The 23,736-nt window shown below is 42.8% G+C and overlaps 1 protein-coding gene across 2 annotated transcripts in view; it reads right to left on the bottom strand.

Annotated features, from left to right (window-relative positions):
• Positions 1 to 23,736, bottom strand: part of nr5a2 (nuclear receptor subfamily 5, group A, member 2) — a 61,305-nt gene that overhangs the window by 3,582 nt on the left and 33,987 nt on the right. For both annotated transcript variants that reach the window (XM_058638988.1, XM_058638987.1), the window contains 2 exons: positions 22,198 to 22,317; positions 18,436 to 18,583 (listed from right to left, as the gene is read on the bottom strand). In XM_058638988.1, coding sequence (XP_058494971.1) covers positions 18,436 to 18,583; positions 22,198 to 22,317 — 268 coding nt within the window. The remainder of the gene's footprint in view (positions 1 to 18,435; positions 18,584 to 22,197; positions 22,318 to 23,736) is intronic.

Here is a 23,736-nt window from a genome sequence, read left to right as displayed (position 1 = left end):
CTCACGGAAAACAATCAAAACTCAAATTTTGAATTCAGTTAGGTGGGAAATCATTTGCATGTTTCCAAAAAGATCCAACCTTTCTGTGCAGCCATAAGCACTTTTCCTTGGCAATAATAAGATCACTTGGGGTTTGAGCAGATTATTGCAAGACAAGACAAAAAATTTGCTAAATGGATAATGGTGGACCAGAGCTTGTCATGATTATGAAGCGTGTGTGTTTGTGTGTGTGCGTGAGTGTGATCTTTTATTAATTTTCTGACCCCAGGTCGAGTGTGCTCACAGTGGACTAATGTGGAACGAAGTCCTGGTGTCTTGTTCTGACACGCACACAGACACACACACAGACGCTAATTCATGGTAATACACACAATATTCATTTCTTTTGCACATTTGTGTGCGCACACGCACACACACACACAGATAGACACCACATCCCCTCACCCAGAGCACAAGGAGGTAGGAGAGGCAGATAAATCAGCAGCTAATGAGGTCTAGAGAATGAGAAGCAGGTCCTTCAAGGCACTTCCATCTATGATGCACTCTACCATGCTATTACAATCTGTTCGCATGTGTGTGTGTGTGTGTGTGTGTGCAGATGCTTGTGTCGCCTGTGTATGTGTGAACTGGCTTGTGGCGTGTGCACGCTCACCCTGACCCCTGGGTGACATGGCGGGGGGCTAAATAAGGCCAAGAAGAGGGCAGGAAAAGGGTGATGGGGTGTGGCCTGGAACAAAAGAGCCCCCGAGCAAACATGACGTGCTTTTTCCTGCTGCCACTCATTTGTCTGACCCCCTATCAGACTCGTGAACCAGCGTTCACACCAGCAACCCCACAGAGAATCATTAAAACACCCTTACATAAGCTAATCCGGCAGAGCGTGGGCTGTAGGCTTAAGCACACCGACATCCTACGCAGGTCAGCAAGGGAAAAAATAATAATTTTTCATCTGCACATGAAACAAATGTAAGCGCACAAAGACACGGAGAGAAAAGTTTATTAAGATTTAAGATTATTTTCCTAGTGCATGTCCCTATCCCTTTATTGTCCTGCATCAGAGCCCTCTCTTATCTACTGAATACTGGATGTTTCATAGTGAGAGTAAATGTCCTTTATACCAAATTTGATTGTATGGTAAAATAGTAAAAAGTTCATATTTCTTGCTCAGTCTGGTTTTTTTTTAGATATTTCCTGAAAACCTCTCCAAATCTATATACAATATTTGATGTTTTTATGAAATTACTTTAAGCAATATTTCAAGCATGATTTCTGTGAATTTGGAGAAACACGACAAGGTGAGCAGAGACCTCATCTAAACTTGAGGTGTTGCCATGGTTTCTCAGGGAGATGTGTATGTGTGTATGGGAATTAGAATTAGCAACTATCAAAAGATAGAGGGGTATGTGTGTCTATAATGGGCGAACTACAGAGAATTACTACCCAATATCAAAGTGAGGCAGAAAGACAGCATTTTAAATGCTAATCATTAATTGCTAATCAATGAATCAGGTTTTCCATAAAAAGAAAGACAAAATATAAACAAAAATGACAATAGCTCAAAATCTGGGGGACATGAACCTGAAAAAAAGATGTTTTTTCTTAATTATTTGGTGAATAACATCAGACAAGAAGTCCAATTATAATTTGCAGAGGCTGGGACAGGTTGTGAGGGGGAGAAAAGAGTTAATGGAAGAAAAAAAAGAAATCCCCATAAAAATAAACAATTGATTAATGATTCATAGATAGTGTCAGGTCGGAGTATTAAGTGTGCTAAGAGCTCTCTCCTGTTCCTTCACCGGCTACAACACACACACACACACATCTCATCGTTCAGTCACTGTGGGACTAATTATCAACTTTTTTCCACATAAAACAGCCATAGCTTGTTGCAGTGCCGAGTCCGACTACTCAAATGGAAACCCCGAGGTCCCACAGACTACATTGTTTCATTTGACGGGCGATCGTGCTGGAGCCCGCCATCTAATGCAGAAGTACACACACACACACACACTCACAAATTCAGTTTCTCTTTCACAGAACCCCTGAAATCACCGCTGCGCCTTTTAATTAGACTAAATCTGCTCGGTGCTAGGAGAGAAAGTGCGGTGTACCAGACGTATGAATTCTAAAGTCTAATATTCCAGTAGCAGCAAATTCTCACCAGGGCTTAGAGCCATATATTTATGTCCTTGTGCTCTTTGAGCAGTGGATGTGCAGGTGTGGGTCATTGCGTAAACCTCTCTTCATAGCAACTGTCCATAGTTATCGTTTTCTCCGTCGTTGTCCACTTTGACAAAAAAAAAAAACAGAATGCACTTTCAACACAGTGTTGTGTTACATGGAGCTGTCAGTGTGTACGGTACGTCCACACAGGGTCTCGAAACATTTACGTCATGTAGACCGTAATGGATTTCTACGGAAATCCACAACATGACTCCGGCCCGAGTGACTGCGTGTGTGGTTGCCTGCACATGTTTTTGTACTCATTCTTTGACTGTCCCTCACAGTCCACCTGCTCCAGGGACATTACACAAACATTTTAGCCACTCACTCATACAGATACTCTCCCCATTATATCATAATATATACACAGTGAAGGCTTCATCTGAAGGGCTGCTCCACATGTTCCCGAAATGACTAGACAATTAAATCAGGTTTATGCATTTGACCTCAAACGGTACACGATCCAAACGGACGTCTCCGTCAGAGAGATTTCAATAAATGAGTTTAGTGTTATTGGTTTGGATTTTAGTCGTGTAGCAAGATATATAGATGTGTCTCCCAAATTCAATCCAAATAAAGTGTTAATGTAAGTTGAAGTAAATGTATAAGATTTAAAATATGTCCTCATAGGACAAAACAAACTATTATTAGGTTTTAGGGTTTGGGGTTTTCTACTCTTTGTGCTTGTGTTTTCAAACGAAATGGAAAAGAAAGATCTTTGTAAGTAAGTAATTACTACCTACCTCGTGCCCTCTATGTGTCCCATACAGTCATGCTATTTCCACATAAAACTACCACCAGTTTCCAGTCAAGTCTTCTTAATAAGACACAGGACTAAAACTAATAGACGTGGCAAAATAACAGTACGCTCTCCCCACCATTACAGTTTCTGTGCCACAATCAATAAACCCCTCAGTCACATGCTGCCAGTTCACTCAGTCTTCTGAACTTCATGCTGTTTCCTGCTGGGTCCAAAAACAACACATAAAAACTCCCGGGTCATAAACGGTTATTGAGTCAAGTGCTGTCAGTAAACTCGGCCAATTAAAGGTGAGTGAAAAACAAACTGGTCACTTCCTGTGTAGGCGGGAGTCACCGGTGTGCCTCTTCCAATAGGGACTTTCATGGGCGTTTATATGAGCCTCTCAAAGCTGAAGCACCTTTTACTACAGCAGCGGTGCTTCAAAGTGCGAGCGGTCGAACCTGCATCCATGCCGAGTCCTCTTTATTGCACCCTACTGGATTGTTATCAAGTCAACAACATCTACTGCTATTTTACTCATTAATAATCTGCCCTGCAGCTTGGCTTCAACCAGTGACCTGAGTGTTGAAAGGAGAGAACTCAATAACCTTTGATTCTGGGGACTGAGGACCTACTCTCTGCCAAAAACAAAACAAAACCAAAAAAAAACAAAAAAAAAACCATAGAGCTACGTGTTCAATAGGATAACACGTGTGTGTGTGTGTGTGTGTGTGTGTGTATGTATAGTGTTTAAAAAAAAACAGGATTGCAAAGGTAGTCAAAGTAAATAATGTTCATGGGGCAAGGGGCAATGGCCGGCTGGTTAATAGTATCATTTATGAAGACTGTTATCGGAGTTATCATGCACTTTCCTAACATGTAAGCTGGCCTGCTTCGTAATGGCGAAAAGCAACAACGCGCTGCTTTTTCTTTTGCTTATTTTACACTCGCACCATAAATCCATGATGCACACAAACACACACCTACTGCAGTGACACAGTCACCTCCATTCCCATAAGAATGCTCCACTGACCGCATTTCACGTGGCAGTGTGTATTTCTTATTTATTTATTTATTTATTTCGCCCTCAACAGGAGGTTCTGCTTCCCCATTAGAGTAACAGCCCCCCTGCCCCCAACTCCCTGGAGCACTCGGCTTCCTGGGTTTTACTCCCAAATCCCATTTGGGGAATTCCCTCTTTCTTAAACGATGCCTCAGTGTTAAAGGCGAGTTACAATAACAGGGGTTGTATGCTTTTTAACATTTAATGGGGGCTCTTTGAGACTTGATACGCCAAAGGTTAACTGGATAAAAAGAAAAACATCATAATGATCCCGTCACAGAATAAAAGAAGAGCCAATCAGAAACATACTCAAACAAATGTGGCCTATGTGTTGTCTCGCCACTTTAAAAGTGTTCATTGAAAAGAGTGCTGGCAACTCTTGGTTGCCATGTCAGAAAATGTTGTATGCCGTAACCTGACATGGGAAAGTATTTTGGGGGGTAGACGTGTCAGATGTTGTTCAGACAGCTAACGAGAACTCGGGTTGGAGCTTCTTACTAATGTCCTAAGGCTATGGATGAGGTTAGGGTTAAACAGCTCATCCAGAATTTGTCAGTCCTTCATGTTGTTGTTTTCACATAACAATAACTTATTCAATTGTATTATTAATTATCATTGAAGCAGTCGGTCAGTCTTACCATTCCACCATGCCTAATACAGCAGGACACAGTCAAAATTGTCAATCCGCCTGTATTTCTTTTTGTCGTTTTGGTTAATAACACAGTGCTCATTAGGGACCCGAACCATGACCCTTAATCTTGCAATGTGACCCTTTATTTTACCAGCTGAGGGTAACATACTGTAGTTACATGCCCTCCAGCAAACATAGAGCCTAATGTCCAGAGGCCATATATCCTCAATGCTAACAATGTATCACAATAACTGTCTCACGTTTCCTGAAAACAGGCCACCAACGGGGATGAGTTATTGTCATAAAAGAAATGAACAAAGCATGAAGGCTCAATTTGTCTGCCGACTCATCAAACCCTCTCGTAGCCGCTCAGGAGGCCAAACGTTGTGCAGCTATGAGAGTAAATGAAGCAGCCACGGTCCAGTTGGGGATATATTAAGTCAAATCCAAGCCTCGGCCGACAACATCGCTGTTGTTGTTAAGCTAAACAGGTAGCGGCTGGTTCAGTTCTGTCGCCCAAGGACGGGTCAGTGGGGTCGGCGGGCTTGACGGTGCTTTAGAGAGAGGTAAAGAGATATTGAGAGGGAGGGAAAAGTGCCTTAGGTCTGATAAAATAAACAAGAGAAAATGTGCTCTGAGCGGGAGGAGACGAGCGCTTCTCATTGCCTATGCTGGCTGGAAGGGGCTGGGGGTTTGTCCTGAGGTGAAGTGGAAAGCAAATTTACATCGTGTATCACCTGATCCCAATTGTAGCTGTGTTATTTTGGACTCAGGACGTCAACAGATGGGCACAGTCGTATAGGATTATATCAATGCAATGAGTGTTAAAGGGACAGTTCAGACTTTCTTAGATAGAGCAGAAGCATTTGTTTTGTTGCTGTTTTTGATGAAGATGTTTGAGTGACCTGCTCCCAGAGACCATCAGAAAAATAATCACAAAAAACTACAATAAAAGTCCTCTATATACTTTCAAACAACTGAATATCAGGTGTATTGTTGTTTTTTTTGACTGTTGGTTAGATAAAATAATAATTGTTATTCACTAAATTGTTCAGTGTTTTTATTTTCACATCCTGTGGCTTCAACATATTTTTGTCAGCTGGTGCCATTTTCTGCCTTTAGTTTCTGACGAGCTGCGGACTTGCTGGGATAAAAATCCTATTGCAGGGGAGAAACAAAATCACATTGTCTCAGCGTTATGAAAATCATTTGCCAGAGGGATACTGAGAGACTTGAATCAACAATGAACCTAGTGCTTAGTCCTCGGTGGTCCCTCTGGTCCTCCCCCCTCCTCTTTGTAATGCTCCATACTTTAGCCCCCCCGGAGGTGGAACCAAATGCCTTTCAATGAGACGACCTCGGACCACGCGGCACACCCGCAGGTCCCTGCTCTCTCGCCCTCCTAATGCTGACCGGATTGTACGGACAGTTAACCCCTCACCAAAACAGCTCCGAGATATGTAGCCGTTTGCAGCTAATGATGCTAAAACATGACTGACTGACAGGTGCAAATATAACGGACGAAAAGTCACTGTGTTTGGTGTTCTCTGTGGAAATGATCAATGGAGCACTGGACTTGGTGGGGGGGAATTCAAATGAATTAGAAATCAATATACCTGGGAGGTGATTGTTCAGTTTCCTCTACACCTCACTTCTTTGGACCTGTCAGCAGCAGTGGAAGCAGGTGCAACACACAAAGGTGCGTGTGCGCCGCCGTTCCTGTCCGCTTGTATCAATGAATGCATGTGAACCTCGTTTACATTCAGTGCACTTTTGAACCCCTTGGCTAATTACACACGGGGTTTGTGTGGTGGTGGAGGGAGGGCACGGGGAATGAGGGGGCATGTCAACCTTTCTTGTTTATGATAAAGTGACAGAAAATCATTGGGGGGTCAAGCACACCCCTCCAACCCTCCACTGGCCTGAAAACTCCTGCAGCAGTACAGAAGATGCCGGGTGTGGGAAGCCTCCCCTTTAATGAGACCATTAAAGGGCCCGTCTCCCCGTCAATAGATTTCTCTCATTCTTTCTCTGACAAATTTGAATTAATAATTCAGTGCCAAGAGCCTGGGGATGTATATTTTCAGCATGAAAGACAGTTAATCCATAGCGTCATTTCCCCCCCCTCCACCCTCATAGTTCTTTCTCTCTCCCGCACTCTCTCTTCTTACATCTACCCGTCTCTTCCTTTGGCTCATTCTCATTTGATGATGGGAGCCAGCAGGTAGAGTGCTGACTAAAGAGTGCTGCTGCTGCTGCTGCTGCTGCGTGTTTTCCACATGTTCTTTTAACTTCTGTGTCATGTGACAAGTGGAGCCATCTTAAGTGTAAATTGGGGGTTTAATTTATTCCAAAGTATTGGGCAGCAGTGGCAGTTCTCTCCTCCCGCCCTCAGGGCTAATGAAAGATGACATGTTTGCACATAACTTCTCACAAACGGGCTTGATTTAGGGAACCGTGGGTTTTACTGGATACGTCTACTTACACTGAATAAAAGCAAACATTTTCAGGATAATAGACTCTTGTACACCCAGAGTAGAATCCTCTAGAAAACTACGTTCACCTTGTTTGTGTGTGATAAATATACTTGAATGCATTATTTGAAGGCTGTTATGTTCAATAATTTACAGGCCTGCTGTGTAATGTCAATAGTAGCTATGGATATCTAGGGTGCACATTTATGCGCTGTGCAAAATGGTTCGTAGCACCGAGGAATAATCCTTACATTACATATACACATGATGTGTGTGTGTGTGTGTGTGTGTGTGTGTGTGTGTGTGTGAAGAGAAGGCTGTTTGATTAATGCCCTCCTGTGTCTCAACATTTGTTGGCTCTCTTACCCTAACATGTGCCTCTAGCTCTAAAGGTTTCCATTGCACTATGATGATTTTGTTAAATGCAGCACATGGAATAGCTTTGCTGTGTGAACTCATGTGTGTGTGTGTGTGTAAGACAGTGGACTCAAAGGGCATTGTCTCTTAAAATATCCTCTAGGACAAGAATGAAGAGACAAGAAAGGAGCTGTGCTGAATCAGGAGTGGGAGTGTGGGGTCACAGGGCAGGTGGGGGCTCAATGCAGAGAGAGAGCGAGAGAGAGAGAGAGGGTGGAAGAACACGAGAGAGCGATCCAGAGCACCTGTTGGATCATCTGCGCTTTGAAACATTTAATCACTGTCTCTGGTTACACACACACACGCCACAGCACGCACACACGTCACCTTTAAGCTCCACTGTTCACTCGCCCTGCCAGAAGTATCTTGTAACCACATTGTCCAAAACACACACACACACACACAGAGAGAAGCTCAAAGAGCAACAGGAAGAGGGTGTATATCTCATAGCAGCCACCTGACCACCATATACAGTAGCTTACCACCACCACAGTTAAAGCACATGCCTCTGCACTGTACACAGCAACACAATGGCTGACAATCCACATGCCAGGCGGTGCAGCGATGCCACCGAGCTCCGTATGTGATATCAGGGCAAAAAAAAAAAAGATCCGTCAGTATTTTTTCACGCCGGTAATCGTGCTTGCGAGGGTAAAAAGTCAGTCAGATAGCCGTGAGGTTATTCCACACCTTTGTGTTTGACATCGTCAGACAATCATTGGACAACACAGCTAGTGTTGTTCAATGATTAACACTAATGACACATCATGAGCCATAGCCGTGACATAAATGTGTTGTCATAAAGTTTTGCCTCTGCTGTGCAAATCACGGGCCGGGCACTAATACTGTAGCTCCTACTGCAACGTAGATTAAAGGGATGAACTTTACAACTTAAGGAATAATTGACAGGGCTGGTTTGTAAAGCCGGGGGTCCATCTGATTGCATTTATATTTCTGAACATTTGACCTATGACACACTCAAAGACACTCCACCACCATTTGGTCTAGATTCAAAGGTGCGCGTTTGCACGAGTTCCCGTCTCGGTGTAAAATTGGTGTATATATATAGTTAATTGATGTCACGTGGTGGTATGTGTGCACACGGAAAATGTGCATGTGTGTTTTGTAGCGGCTGGGTACGAGATCTGTGGTGGGGGCAGATCCGCAGGGAGTGTTGTGTAACTCTTTGCTGCTGTTTGAACTCGATGTAATGCTTAAGCTGGAGGCAGGCGGCCTGATCAATATGCTGCATTACTACGGCAGTTCATCTCTTCCTACAGATATGCACCGCTGCAAGAAAAAAACGCAAACTTTTTGGAACACAACAAACGGCTCAGGTGTTTTCACAGCCTTAGCCTCAGTTTACAGTGCTTTGATGCGATGCTTATTGACTCGAGGATCATTGTTATATTGCCTATGGCGTCAGTATAAAGTGTAATCTACCATGTATTTGACTGTAAACGTGTTGTTTTTAAAGTCAATGATGTACAATAAAAGTAAAGATGATAAGGATGCACACAGTCACAGCGAGGGACTCCAGCCAACCAATTGTCCACATGAAGAGTGGGATTTTCCGCAGCGCTCAAATGTATGCACAATTTGTTCTCTGAACATTGACTAATGCGGGCTTGTTCTCTGTGGGGCCGCGAAGAGCCCAGGCATGTCCTCCCTCTCCCACACAGACTTCCCTCAGCCTTTAATTGGAGAGGAGTAGCTACCTAGCTGGTGTAGCACTGGGACCTGAGCTGTGGCCACTGAGAATGCATTAGTATTAGCATTGCAGCAGACTGACCTGTACATAATGATAACCTCGAGCTCTGGCCACTGGGAGCAACCCCTGTTCACACATACACACTCCACACACACACGCACCCTGGTACACACTCCGCTGCCCCTGTCTTCCCTGCACACACAGTCACGTAAACAAGCAAGTGTAATGCAGCCCCAGTGGTGAACTATCGGGGGGGGGGGGAGGGGGGTGGGGAGTAGGCAACAGTTGCCGCCGTTCGGCTGAAAAGTGTGTGTAATGAACTTGAGTTCCATTGATCGGGACTGAGAGTACAGAACCGGGGGCTGTTTGTCCCAGAAGGGCTGCCGTACTGCTGCTCGGTAGCCCCTCATAAATGTTTGAAAGGCCTCAGCCGCTCCAGATCCATGCTACCTGGGTTTAGATTCTCTGTTACAACACACACACACACACGTCCAGGTTGATGCTGATGATGGATGGACGGCTGGTTGGCGGTTGCAGGGATCGATCGTTATTTTATCTTACTGTACCGTATATGTATGTTTTTGTGTAGTTCAAAAAAGACGCAGGAAAGGTGCTGATGTTTGGCACTTTATATTTGTGGGAAAATCTTTACAGCGTAGATAATTTCACATAGACCTCTGTGCTAGATTCTGACTCGGGCGTCACTGGCCAAGCATGGAAACTGACATTTGCAAGCACGTGTTCATTTACTTGGCAAACTATACCTTCCTACACTGTACCCTTAAGCCCCAAGGCCTTGAACTGGCCCCTGGAAGCCCCCCATATGCTCTATGTATGATGGATATTACTGCAGCTATCGCTTAGAAAACACCTGATGTGCCAGGCAGACCATCCGCGCCTCTTTTTGACTGCTAAGTATCAGATGTGGGAGGTCCTCTGTGTTATGCAGCCGGTAATAAAAGTTGAGCATTGATTTTCTGTAGCAGCTTGTAACTGTTAATGTTGAGACATCAATAGCCAAAGCAAAGCACTGGTACCTTAATAGGAGACCGAGAACGTGGCGGGTGCAAGCAGAGACTGACTCTAAATCACAGAATCTATCTCTGCCGATCGATAGGACAGTAACTGCAAGTGTCCCTCTGCTTTCCTAATGTTTTATAATAAACTGACAGCATGTAATAAGGCCAAGGGAGAGGGAGAATGGGGGGCAACAGTTTCTTCATAGCTTGCCTGTCTTAAATCACCCCACATGAGAGCAGGAGAGGGAGCAGTGGGGAAGGTAGAGGAGAGGGTAAGGTTTTTCTTCCTCTTAAAAAAACTTTTACAAGAGCATTTGTCTGATTGTCCTCACTGCTCGGTAGTTAGTGAGTGTATTGATGGAGGGAAGCAGAAGTTTAGGGGATGTTTTTCCTGTATTGCTTTGGTTGGCGGCAGTGAGTTAAAATGCATTAAATCCTCCTGCCGCCATAGAGCCGTCACCCTTCCAGGCAGGAGTGCAGGGCTGCACGTGTTATGACTCTTGCTGGGCGTGGATTGTGTTGAACTTCACATAATATAGATAACTGCTCTTGCGACACTAATAGTAGCCGGTGAGAAAATGTGCTAATGCTGCAGAGGTGCTCTGTTAAAGACGAAGTTGCATGCTTTGGATTTACTGTGGTTGTGCACTGATATTGCTCATGGTGTTTTCGGCATTTTTAAGATTACACTTCCTTCAGTTATTTGATAATTATACAGTTATTTTAATGATAAACGCTTCACAACATCACAGAATTACCCCTGAATGACCATGAACATTCTCGACTCCATCTTTATACACTTGAGCCAGGTGGAAAAGTATGATAAAAACCCAACATTTAAATGGACATGCAGTTTTGTTTACTTACACGTACAGATTTTTAAGACTAAATATCTGTTTATTTGAGTTAAAACTTAATACTCTACTCTCTCGCTGCAGGGTCCCATGAAGAAAAACAATGTGCTCACTTATTTATTACTTACTGGGTGCTGTCCATTTACAATCACCCCCCCCAAACCCCCCCCCCCCCAAACAACCCTCCTATTGTGTTGCTTTACTCTCTGATAACTGGGTTAGTTTGACACCAGATAAAGAACAGTGTCAATACAATCACCATGGAAATCTCGTGATAAGACATTAAAAGAGAAGAAAAAAAAACTAAAAAAAGGGCAAATGTGACCTGTAAATATATACTGTGTGATAATCAGGGCATGTGGAAATCCACCAGGAATCTGTAGACATCTATCCAACAAGACAAAAGATGGAGTCTAAAGGGAGACGTGGGGTCAGGGAGGCAAGTCAGTGATCCTCTTGCCGCCACTACAACTCCACGGCTGCTTAATGACAGTAGCATGCAGGTTGTACTGCCATGACAGAGACCTGGAGCTTTTATTGCTTGATAAAGTCTGAAAGCCTTTTAGGCATCCTCATTATTTGAAATTCACTACAAAGTGGCACGTGGCATCAGGAGACGACCACATGCCATGTCACATTTCTTAGGCTAAAATTGACAGAAAGTAGGTGGAAGTATTAGGTTCATTGCCTCAACACACTCTCCCACCTTCCCCTGATGAGATGAAATGGAATAAAAGAAAAGTCGGTACATTTAATCGGGAGGAGCTGGGCTTGGCTCCGACAAAGTTTTCAGCGACTTATTTTTTTGTTTGTTTCCCCGTGCTGAAATAATGGCCGAGGGAGGAGGGGAATAAAAAAAAGGATTTCTTTGAAAAGTCGATGAAAGTCCAATACTTTTCAATCAGTCACACGTTAGCGAAACCATTTAACCAAGCTTCACCACAGAGGGATGAGAAAGCACTAGACGCTTAGATTGCACTTGATGAACTTTATTTTCTATTACTGCTGCCATTGCACCAATGTAGAGTCTGAATTTTGTGGGACACGCAAACTCACATTGGGGGTAAAATGTGAATCGTAACTATGTGTTATCTTTACATGCAAGAATGTCTTTCTGAACTTGAGGGCTGGAGCAAGACCCTCTCACAAAACCCAATCACTAATCCTTATAAGAGCTGATTTTTCACTTTCACAAAAATAACACAGCATATTTCTCAAAGGTAACGTTCACTACCTAACAGAGACGGTAGTAGACCTACTGTGAAGGCCTTAAGTCTGGAAAAGAAAATGCTTTAATAGCTGATCCTGTTTCTGCTCCCTCTTGAGGGACACAATTCCTGTCGAGTCAAGGTTTCCCGTAGGTCAGAGCATAACAACCCATACCCACAATGAACCATCCTTCATTCATGTGGGCTTATTGATCAGGTCAAAGGACACCACGATGACTCCATTCTGTTCACTTACAGCCCTGCAGATTGCCTGGATTCCCACTCAAAGCAAGCGGCGAAAGAACGCAGTTATATGCTTCATTATTTGGCCCCTGCATTGGTGTGAGTGCATGTAAATATTGAATAGTTGTCACCCTGCGATGCTAATCAATTCCCAGATGAAACCTAAATGATTTGGTTTGTTTCAGGAAATGAATATTTGCATTTTTTTTTGAGAGGGGGGAGGGTTTGCGGGGTACATGAATCAGCCAGCTTTCGTGCACGCTGGCCTGGGATCAGGGCATTGATTCTGAGCAGCCTCGGCTGTTGCTTAATTAGGACGTACCTGTCTGGGAATTGTGCGTATGTGTGTGTGTGTGCCTCTCTCTCATTGTGTGGAGACAAATGCTGTCTGACAGAGAAATAGAGAGGGTGATAATGCTTGTCTTTTTTTCTTTTTTTTTTTCATCAAGGTTGTTCACGTTTGCTGTGTTTCTGTTGTTGTCAGCAGATTGGCGTCTGACCTCGCTGAGCACAAAACAGAAAAGGGACTGCCTTCACTGTGTGCCACACTAAACATACTAATGAGCGACCCGGCCTGGCGTAGGTGTATGAGAAGCTGCTGGACGTACAGAAATGTAGACAGCCGAGCTGTAGTGACACTGTCTCTTTGTTAAATCTAGGATCACTCGTGTTGTTTTATTGTTTGTTTACTCTTGTTTTCCATTTCCTTTCCACGTCAGTACCACTGTGCCAATATGCATTTGTGGTTTGTAGTACAGGGTGAAGATATTTGACATGTGTCAAAGAAAATAACACAATAGTTAGTAATGAACCCTTTAGTGGATCTAAAGTTGTTTTTTTTTTTATTGCATTGCAACTGCTCATTACATTTAGTAGTTGATCCGTGACTATGGTAGGTTACATTGCAGAACGAGAGAACAGAGGGCAGAAATTATATTTAAATGATGAAAACAAGAAATATACTATATATAGGGGCATATATCAAAATATGATATAAGAAGCTGTTATAAAACACTGATCTTAACTAAAAATCTGTTTTTATCGACGATAAAGCACAGTAGATTGGTGAAAGGTCCACCTCAGCCATCATCACAGTCAAAGCTGAGCTCCACAGAAACACTATAGCATCTGTAGCAAGGAGAATGTGCAGTAAAGGTGGAATAAAACTTTAATGGTGCACTTTTTTTTTTCAATAAGATATGGATTGTTATGTCTATAAGGCATGTGAGAACTTTATCAGAAATTACAGACCTGACGCAAAATTAAATGACTGTGGTTAAGACATTGGGGCTGGCACTGACTGAGGGAGGAAAGAGAGATGAATGGCATTTTAGATGTGGGTGAAGATAAATGAGCCTCGATAGAAATGGATGGGAGGATGGAGCTGTGATATATCGACACGAGTAAAAAGATGGATGTAAAAAAAGAGGAGAGGGAAGGTGCAGTGCAATGAGAGGAGAGACAAAGCAAAGTGCTGCATGGATGGTGAGGGATGGAGGGCAACAGCGATAAATGGGTCATTGCCACTAAACTCCAGCTTTAGACCAATCTGACTCGTCATGTGACAGACTAGTATTGTGGTGCTGAGGTAGCTCTAAAACAATTGGCTGCCTTGTTGTTTTTTTTCAATAGTACTGATTTTTGCTCACTTAATTATAATTTAAGTAGAAAAAAATATTAATAATAATAATATATTAAAAGATACTAAACTAAACCTTTCCATTTAGTTTCATCATTACCAGCATTACTTTATTTATTTATTTTTTTTAAATAATATGTATGTAAATAAATGAATCCTCTATCCTAAGGGAAATGTCTTCTCTGCATTTAACCCATCCTCGACGACAAAGCTTCCCTAGAATTAGGAGCAGCAGGCAGCCACTGAGCAGCGCAGGGGGAGCAATGGGGGTTGGGTGCCTTGCTCAGGGGTACAAAAGCCATTTTGACCTGGTGGGGACTTAAACTGGCAACCCTCCAGTTACAAGCCAAGTTCCCTTTCCACTTGGCCATGGGCTTCCCCAATTATATATATATAATATATATCTATTAATAACATATAATATGTTAATATGTATTGTAGGTGAATAACTAGCATGTGAAACTTAATGAAATGGCACAGTACCAAACTTTGTGGTTCCAAATCATTCATTTTTGTGAATTCAAAATGTGATTCCTTTAAATATAAATGTGTCTAAATGGGAGTTTGCCCCTCAAATCAAATTCAAGCCTAAATTCCCTTCTTTGTTTCTGCTGAAGGCTCCGGTGTTATGGGTATTATTTAGGTCTGTGTCCACAGACCTGCTCTCTCTACTGGGAGCATTTACCACCCCACACTCGTCTGGCAGCTCCTCTGGTTCTCCTCTCAGCTGACAAGGACTGGCAGCATCTGTCTCACCCAATTACACCTGATGGGGTCTGACCCGGGTGGGCTGGGTTAACCGACTGCTAGCGGAACACTGTCTGACCTTTGTTACTCAGTCTGCCTCACCAGTATGGATGGAAACATATGGTGGCATTAAACAGGCATACATGTAGGATTGTTTGGTTAAAATCCATCATTAAATCTTGTTATTACCACTTGCAATAAATGTGGAGGGTTTCTAATTTTAGGAAGCATGCGTATCCATTTTTTTTCTATAATTAAAAATAAATTTTCCTTTAAAACACCATCGCTGAATACTGCCTAATCAAAATCAGAATACTTTATTAATCCCACATGGGTTGGTTGTGTTACATTTTCATAATATCAGCAAGGAGATACAATACAATTTCTGGTAATATCCATCATTGTAGGTGGGAGTCAATTCTAAAGTTTGTGAACAAGTCTTTTTTCTCCCCTTTTCTCAGCCCGAGTTCGAACGAGACACCCATTTCTCACTTGAGCTGCTGCCTGCACTGTCACTTGGTCATATACAACAACCTGTCAGTCTTTCTATTAGACCTTTAAGCCTTTTAAAGAAAATCAAAGAGCCATTAACAGTGATCTGACACCAGCCAACTCGCAGTAATCATTTCCTGAACTCTGACCCAAGACGCCCTCACTCTCTCTCTCTCTCTCTCTCTCTCTCTCTCTCTCTGCCACTTTATGTGTTTCTTGCTCAACACCCAACACACACAATCATTCCTCACAGTCTGAAAAACACTTAAGAGATCAATGCTCTGAGAGTGATAATCTCCTCCTTGATAGAGAGCGAAAGACTTCCTTTAAGTCGGGAATATAGTGGCAGGGGACAGACAGAGAGAGAGAGAGAGAGGGAGACAGAGAGAGTGTGAGAGGGATGGATAGAAAAAAAATTCAAATAAAGGTATAAAGACAAGTGTCTACCCTAAGCTGGGGTGACATCTATATCCCTGTCTTTATCGACAACTGACTTAACTAAGAGCTCTACTGGCAGAGTGGAGGTGACTGAACATTCATTCACTGAAGGAGAGGTGGACGGTTTAAAGGTAAAGGGAGAATTATTGAGAGGGATGAAAACAGACTTGTAGTAGGGGTGCGAGAAATAGGTTGAGTGAACCCAATTGTAAGCAATACAACCATGTTTCCTGACTACCAAAACAAAATAAAATCAGTAAAAGTAGAGAGAGTATAAAAAACAACGATACTGAGCATAGTAAAAACACATAAGAAGCCATGGAGTAATAGTAGCTGTTCTTAACTGTACAGCGACCTTGGATTTCATGAAAGGCGCTTAATAAATCTAAATTATTATTATTATTAGTAGGCTTTTGAGGACGATTTAAAATGCTCAACAATCTGGGAACATCTAATGTGCCAGGGCAGGGTATTCCAGAGTCGAGGAGCTGCCACTGCAAAAGCTCGGTCACCTCTGGTCTTCAGCTTTGTCTTTAAAAGTAGCTGGTCAGCCGACCTAAGCGCTCGGACCGGACCGTGTAGGTGCAGCAGTTCAACCAGATATTGAGGTGCCAGGTGATGATGACAGCTATATAATTACACAAAATAGAAGGGAGATGCATGTTTGCCACTAAATTTCGCATTTAAAGTGAGAAGATACTGTAGTTATGGTAAAAATGTAAGAGGCCATCGGCAAACCTGTTCTGTTCTGGCACTGTGATTATTAGTAATTAGCATCAGTGTAAAACGCATAATGAAGCTAATAAAGAAGGCGAGTATTATTTATATATATATACATATGTTATACATAAAATGTTATACATATACATATATAACATTTTTGTGTTGCTCAGAAGTCCGTGTATCACTACGTTGATGTCTCATTTCACTACAATCCTTATTTGATTATGATTATAAGGCACAGGCAGCTGTTGAAACACACTCACAGATGCATGAGTACACACCTGCTTTCCCACTGCCAGACCCATTATGCAGGTTCCCTCAGGTAAAAGTATCTATCTAAACCCTCTTGCAGCCAATTACACACACACACACACACAAACACGTCTCCATTCGGCGGGTGTATGATACTAATCAAATCACTTCTTAATCTCTTGGCTTTTCACCACGTATCCCCTCAACCTCGCCCCCCCACCATCACCACCTCTACTTCCTCAAACACTGATCCCCGCTGCCTTCTCTACGGCGTCCGTGTCAGGCTTCTTTTTGCAAAAGACCGCCTGGCAATGCCAGAGAACAGGCAACGCCGGGGGCAATACATATCCCTCAGGTGAGCCTTTCATTATGGATGATGTTTCTGCCAAATTATTTAAACCCTGAGCCCCAACAACACCCTGCCCTGTAAAAAAAAAAAAAACGACATACAGACACAAGCATGCACACAGACACACACACTCCAAAGCCCCCAACCCTCTCTATTTCTGCACCGTTCCACCAAACAGAACCAACACAAGCGTTAATCCTGCCTGATTGGCTCCGTGTGCGTCTGTGTGTGTGCACTTTGGTTCATTAGTCCTCCTGTTTTTATTTTTTTTTTCATTGCCGCTAAAGAAAAAGAAAAAATCACCTTTGTGGATTAAAGATTGATGGAGAGGGCTAAAGAATGTATGTATGCCAGTGTTGCTGTCGATACCGTGGGGGGTGTGGGGGTTGTGGGGGTGACAAGTTGAGTGGAGCTTCCGCAACACCATTGGCTTTAGTTATGTAGAATGTTAACGTGTGTGTGTGTGTGTGTGTCCCTCAGAGACCATTTGTTGCAGACTTGTTAGTAAAGAGACAGAGATGACAGTCTCCTGGCAATGTCTGACCTCGGCAAAGAGAGAGAGGAGATTTGGGAGTCGAGAGCACAGCCATGCACAAACACACAAGCACATATACACACACACATGCATGCATGTGTGCGCACACACATACACACAAAAGCACACACTCCTCTTCATCCCTTAACTCATTTGGCTACTTATCCCTCCACTTCCCTCCCTTCCCGAATCCCACACAGCCTCAGCTCGCTCTCACCTTTGCTGTCTCAAATGCTTTGTGATACCTGCCTCCCGTCAACCCTTCTCTTTTCCACTTAGCATTCTCCAATATCCTCCCTGTCACCCTTTCCTTCCTCTCTCAGTTGATTTCTAATATTATACCCATTTCTTCTTTCTCCTCAATCTTTCCATCTCAGTTACTCAGTTCATGGGTCTTAGTCTGCAATTACACATCGTGTAAACATTAGTAGGAAATCTATTATTAGTGATACAGTGACTATGGTTATCTGCAGGTGACTGGACTTGCTTGCTTGACTATGACCTGGATGGACCTTCACAGTTATGATACAGTGACAGCAAAGTTGCGTGTGTTGTGTGAAAGCCTTCTCATGTTTCAGAAGAGAATCGTACCTCGTCTGATTCCTCCTTACCAGATTGTCATTTCCTACAAAATGCATTTCCCTGCATGAAAATGAAAAAGAGAGAGAAACTCACCCAGGCTGAAGAGGACGAGGAACTTGAGGCAGACAAACTCCCGCTGGTCCAGCTGCAGGGAGCGCAATTTGGCCACCAGCTCCTGTGCGTGGCTCAACAGGTTGTTGAGGGTGGCTCCGGCCTGTGAAGCTATCACTGCATAGTCCACCTGGAATAAACAGGGAGGTTTTTTTAGCCCAAACAGCCTTGGATTAGAGATACCACGAGGGTGTTGGACCAACCTAGACAGAAAATACATGTGGAAGACTCTCCTCGATTCATGGAAGGTTCAGAGTGTTCAGTGTTAATATTTTCAGTATTACAGATTTTACTACACTCTCAGCGAGGAGCTTTGGTCTCAGAGGGCGAGACACTGGTTAACCGAATTTTGTGACAACGTGCTGAAGGCGAGTGGAAAGAGAAGATAGATAGATAGATAGATAGATAGATAGATAGATAGGTAGATAGATAGGTAGATAGATTATTTTGTTCTGACCCATCCATTAACACACACACAGGCTCATGCACTCTCCTTTTTTCCAGGTGCACTTCATTTCTGCAGCCGCAGCACATTTGTCTAGGAGGCAAGTCCTTAGCTGCCACTCAGAATAAGCAGGACCATATTAAATTTTTATATTTATTGACATTTCATTACCATAATTGACTGCGTTAGGGTTTCCAGGGGAAAGTAGATCTTGGCGTACGCAGTTCCTAAAGCTCAGGGAGGAAGAGGGTCCCTGCGAGCTCCCATTTGCAATTATAAGCAGCCTGGATTTGGAATTTATTTATCGCGTAAATAGAATGACTGGAGCCTGTTTTTCGACGAGTCAAAGTAAGGTGTGAACAATGCACCACGTTTCTCGTTTCATCTCTCCTCTCCATCCATTTTCTTTTCGTTTGAATAAAACACTGCTCGACCTCTTTTACCTCAAATCCTTTGTCCCTCTCTCTGTTTTTCCGCCTTCAGGACATTTGGAGTTATGACTCAGTGAAAAGCAGACATTGCCCCCCCCCCCCTTCTGAGGTGTCAATCAATTTACATAAAATCAACTGTGCATGAAATAACTTCGTTGAAGGATTGGACTGTTGATAGTGATGCCTTGGGTTATTGCCTCCCGGCCCTAAGTAAAAAGAGAGAAGAAATAAAGGCTATAATGTGACTTAGCACATTATAGCAGACTTAGCACTAACCTTGGTGACCTATCTATCAATCAATCAATCACCCAATCAATCAATCTGGTAAGACGTAGAGAGTAAATACACAAATAAACCCTCAAATATTTCAAATGCAGTATATTATCTTATATTATCTATATTAAATATCACAAGTTTGATGCGTACAGGAATTTCATATTGCAAGTAAATATGCCTTGTTTGAACGTATACACAAACGTGCAGCTGTCAGAGGAATGCCTCTTTTTGCATTTCGTTATCATTTGAATGTCATGTACACCAGGAGCTTATGAAAATATATGAATTTTCACCGTGGAAAAAACCCCAAAAAACCTGCGAGGCCTTGTTTAATCATTCAGCAGTTCAGTCTCTGTCATTTCATGTCTGCATGCATTTGTCAAGTTCCACTTTGGATTTGACAGGACAGAGAACAAAGCCCTTTTCTTCAGCCCAAAACTGAAAACAAAACATTCATGGTCATTTCTCTCGCTGATGAAATGCAGCAGTACAGAAAACAAAAGCCAGAACTTTTGAAAAAGGCAGAAATTTACAAGCAAGTAACATAAGGTCAAGACGGAGATCAAATGAGAGACTATAACAGTAAATCTGCTCGTACCATGTTTTTTTTTCCTTTTTTTTTCTTCAAAAAGGTCAGTATGAGTGCAGCATGTGACTGACGATAGCAACGACGCAATATGGTACACAGCAGAAAGAAAGAAAGAAGGAAAGGAAAAGAAAGAGAAAAGTCTAAACTATCCATCTGGACAAATCTCTCTATGTCATTTGTTGTTTTTACAGGAGAAGTTAAAATATCAGCCAGTGTTTGACACAAGCGATCACAATTTTATGAATTCAACCTTAAAAATGCATTGCCTAAAGCTCAGATATAGGTGTTAATTTATATGATTTACCGGCCTCAGTTTCCACTCAACCCTGACAAATTATATGTTGTTGAAAAAAACCAAAAAACAATATATGGTAAGAACACCATATATTATTCGCACAATGCAGTGGGTATCCGTGTGTGTGTGTGTGTGTGTGTGTGTGTGTGTGTGTGTGTGTGTGTGTGAGTGCATGCAACATTTGCTTGCTTTGGGTGATGCTGCTACTGTGGTCTAAATATCCCTGGTGTTATCACTGCGCTGTCACCCCTGGCCAGGCAGAGAATAATAAGAGATAATGAACTGTTTCAAAGCCTCTCACACACACACACACACACACACACACACACACACACACACACACACACACACACACTCGCCCCCAACACCAGCTGTTCATTAACCAAAGTATGCAAACGAAACCGCCGCCCTGTACCTCCCCTGACTATCAGCGCCTCCTCCTCTTCACTGCTCTTATATCCTCATATCTCCATATCGCCGCATCTTCACCTCCACATTTCCACTCCTTCTTTCTCCCATCTCATACCTTCGCCTTCTTTCTCTTTCCTTCCTCCTTCCTCACTCTTGCCCTTCACCTTTTCCTTTTCCTTTTCTTCCTTCTCTTTTTCCATACAGGCCATTTCTTTCTGCCATGTTGTCCCACTCTATCTTCTCACTCTCTCCATCATTGCCCCCTCTGTGTATCACCTGTTACCTTGCGTCTCTCCTGTTGTCTTTCCTCCTTCCTTTCCTACCCTTTTCCTCACCCCTTACTCATCCCTTTTCTTTGATCCATATTAATATATATTGGCTCCAAAAGCCCTGCCAGACCTAGAGAAGTTTTTGCTAAGTTCATATTAGTTTACGGCCACAATCCTACCTTTTTTACTCACCAAAAGTTGAACAACTTCTCACCTAGCCCAGAAATCTACCCCTGACCTTATCTTCAATCAAAGTAAAAGAAAAATAATTAAAGCAGTGCACATGCCTTGTGCAAATATTTAATCCAGTATCCACAGTTGTAATGCATTTTGTTGAAGTACAATGTTTTGGAGAGCCAGCCACTCAATAATTTATGGTTTCTCATCTCACTGACAGCTATGCCACAGGTCAGAGTCGTATTCATGATGTGCAGTTTATTCTCTCCTGTAAGTAGACATTACATCTCTCTTTATTTTTAGCTGAATTTTCTTGTCTGTCTGTGTGTGTGTGAAAGATTATGAGAATCACTGGCTGCTGAAGGAGTCTTTGTTGTCTGCTCTGGGTGTGTGTGTGTGTGTGTGTGTGTGATTCGTGAAAGTGTGTGAAGCAAAAACAGAAGACAGAATCACAGCTGATAGATTAAGAATTTGAGCCATTTGGGCCTCAGGCATCAGCTCCCACCAAACACCTTTTTTTTGTATCTGCCCACCTACTCACAAAGCTGCAGCCTGTGCCTCTTCACAGCTGGAGTCTTCCTGCTAAGAAAAAAAAATGCTAAATTGATTCTGCTGGTGACATTAGTTTATATCTATAACCATAATCTATTTTTAATGAAGCAGTGACTCCTGTGTGGCAGGGTGATCAATAATGCTTTAAGGGGAAATGTTGACACATTGCATTCGTTTTTCCCCCAAGGAGCGACTGATGCGCGGTTGGCGGGGGTTTTGGAGGAAAAAAAAGAAAGAAGAAAAACCAGAGAAGCTACGGTGTAGCTCCATGTTCCCAAGGTTTAATCTCAGCAACTCACCTGCTGGCCTGTGACCAATAGGATGGAGCCCTCCTTGGCGTGCACCACTTGCCGGAAAACGTGGTCAAGGATGAGGAGTTCACTCCAGCAGTTCTGCAGCAGCTTCATCTGGTCATCCACCTGGTCACAGATACACAAATATTAGATCTTCCTACATTTACATAGATTGTACATCCATAGTGACACTTAATCCTGTGACGCTGAATCCGTGAACCATAGTCACATGTGCTGCCATCACTTTGTGAGCAATTGTGATCACGTATTCAGAGAAAGGACCGAGAACTAATGCGGACATTGTTGTTGTTTTTGTGTTGCAGCTGCTTTTTGAAGGGAAAACTCATGGTTGTTTAATGAAAACTGCATTAATTGACCTCATTAAACCATTTTGTTGTGCCTATGGGGACGAGTACTACATGCCAGTAATATATATGATATATGTACTGGATATAAATCCCCCTCGGGTCCTCTACCAGAGCCTAGGTCACTTAAGGGTTCTGTGCAGTATCTTACATGTTACTAGGACTATACTCTTCTGGACAGAGATCTCAGATGTTTCTCCTGGAATCTGTTAGAGCCACTGTCCCAGTTTGGGGGTTATAGCTCCTAGTGGTCCTATCACCACTGGGATCACAGTTGCCGTTACTCCGCACATCTTCTCTGGCTCCTCTTTCAGCCCTTGGTTTTTGATGTTGATCTATCATGAATCTGCTGCTCTCTCCTGCTGTTGATTAGCCATCACCAGCTTGTCTGTGTGGATCTGGAAGTCCCATAGGATCTTAGCTTTGTCATTCTCAACCACCTTTGTAGATGACTTCCCTGATGACCCTGAGACCTTAAGTCCATACTTGGTGCAGATATTCCTGTACACTATTCCAGCCACTTGCTTGTGGCATTCTGTGTATGCCTGTCTGGTGTGACTGACCCCAGCCTCTACTGATCTAGTGCTTATAGGACGTGCTCCTGTGCAGCCATGATCAGAGCCTCTGTGCTGTCTTTCCGTCCAGTCTCAGTGGTATGTGTCGCTGTCTTGCACATCTACTATGTTGCCTTCAGGTAGTTCCATCTGTTCTGTGCTTACCTGGCCTTGCACTGATTGTAAATGGCAAACTAATCTATGGGTACTGAATGCAAACTGTTGATTAATATTGGCATTAGCATCTCAAGTCACTTTAAATTTACAGTAGTGAATGTTTAAATTTTTGTTTGTTCAATGCTGGTAATAGAAATATATCCTTAACAGCTGCAAAGAAGAAATAAAAAGCTGATTTTAGAGATAACAGATAAATCAAATAAATGATGATTCTATCTTGTTAATGTAGAGTATAGACTGCAAGCATGTGAAGCCTTTAATCCAACATAGGATAAAGTGTAGTGTGTTTTCTTAAAAAGGTTGAGGTGTGTGTTGCAGGTCAGTCGCACATCATAAGGTCCCCTGAACACATCTTAAAGCTTTCTCATGTGAACCTCTCCACGCTCAGTGGAGCACTTTGCTACGCGCCTGATCTAACAATGTTGTCGGGTATTATTTGTTTGCCCATT

This window comes from Solea solea, chromosome 9 (assembly GCF_958295425.1).
Source record: "Solea solea chromosome 9, fSolSol10.1, whole genome shotgun sequence".
Lineage (NCBI taxonomy): Eukaryota > Metazoa > Chordata > Actinopteri > Pleuronectiformes > Soleidae > Solea > Solea solea.
This window is presented reverse-complemented; position numbering and strand designations above follow the sequence as displayed.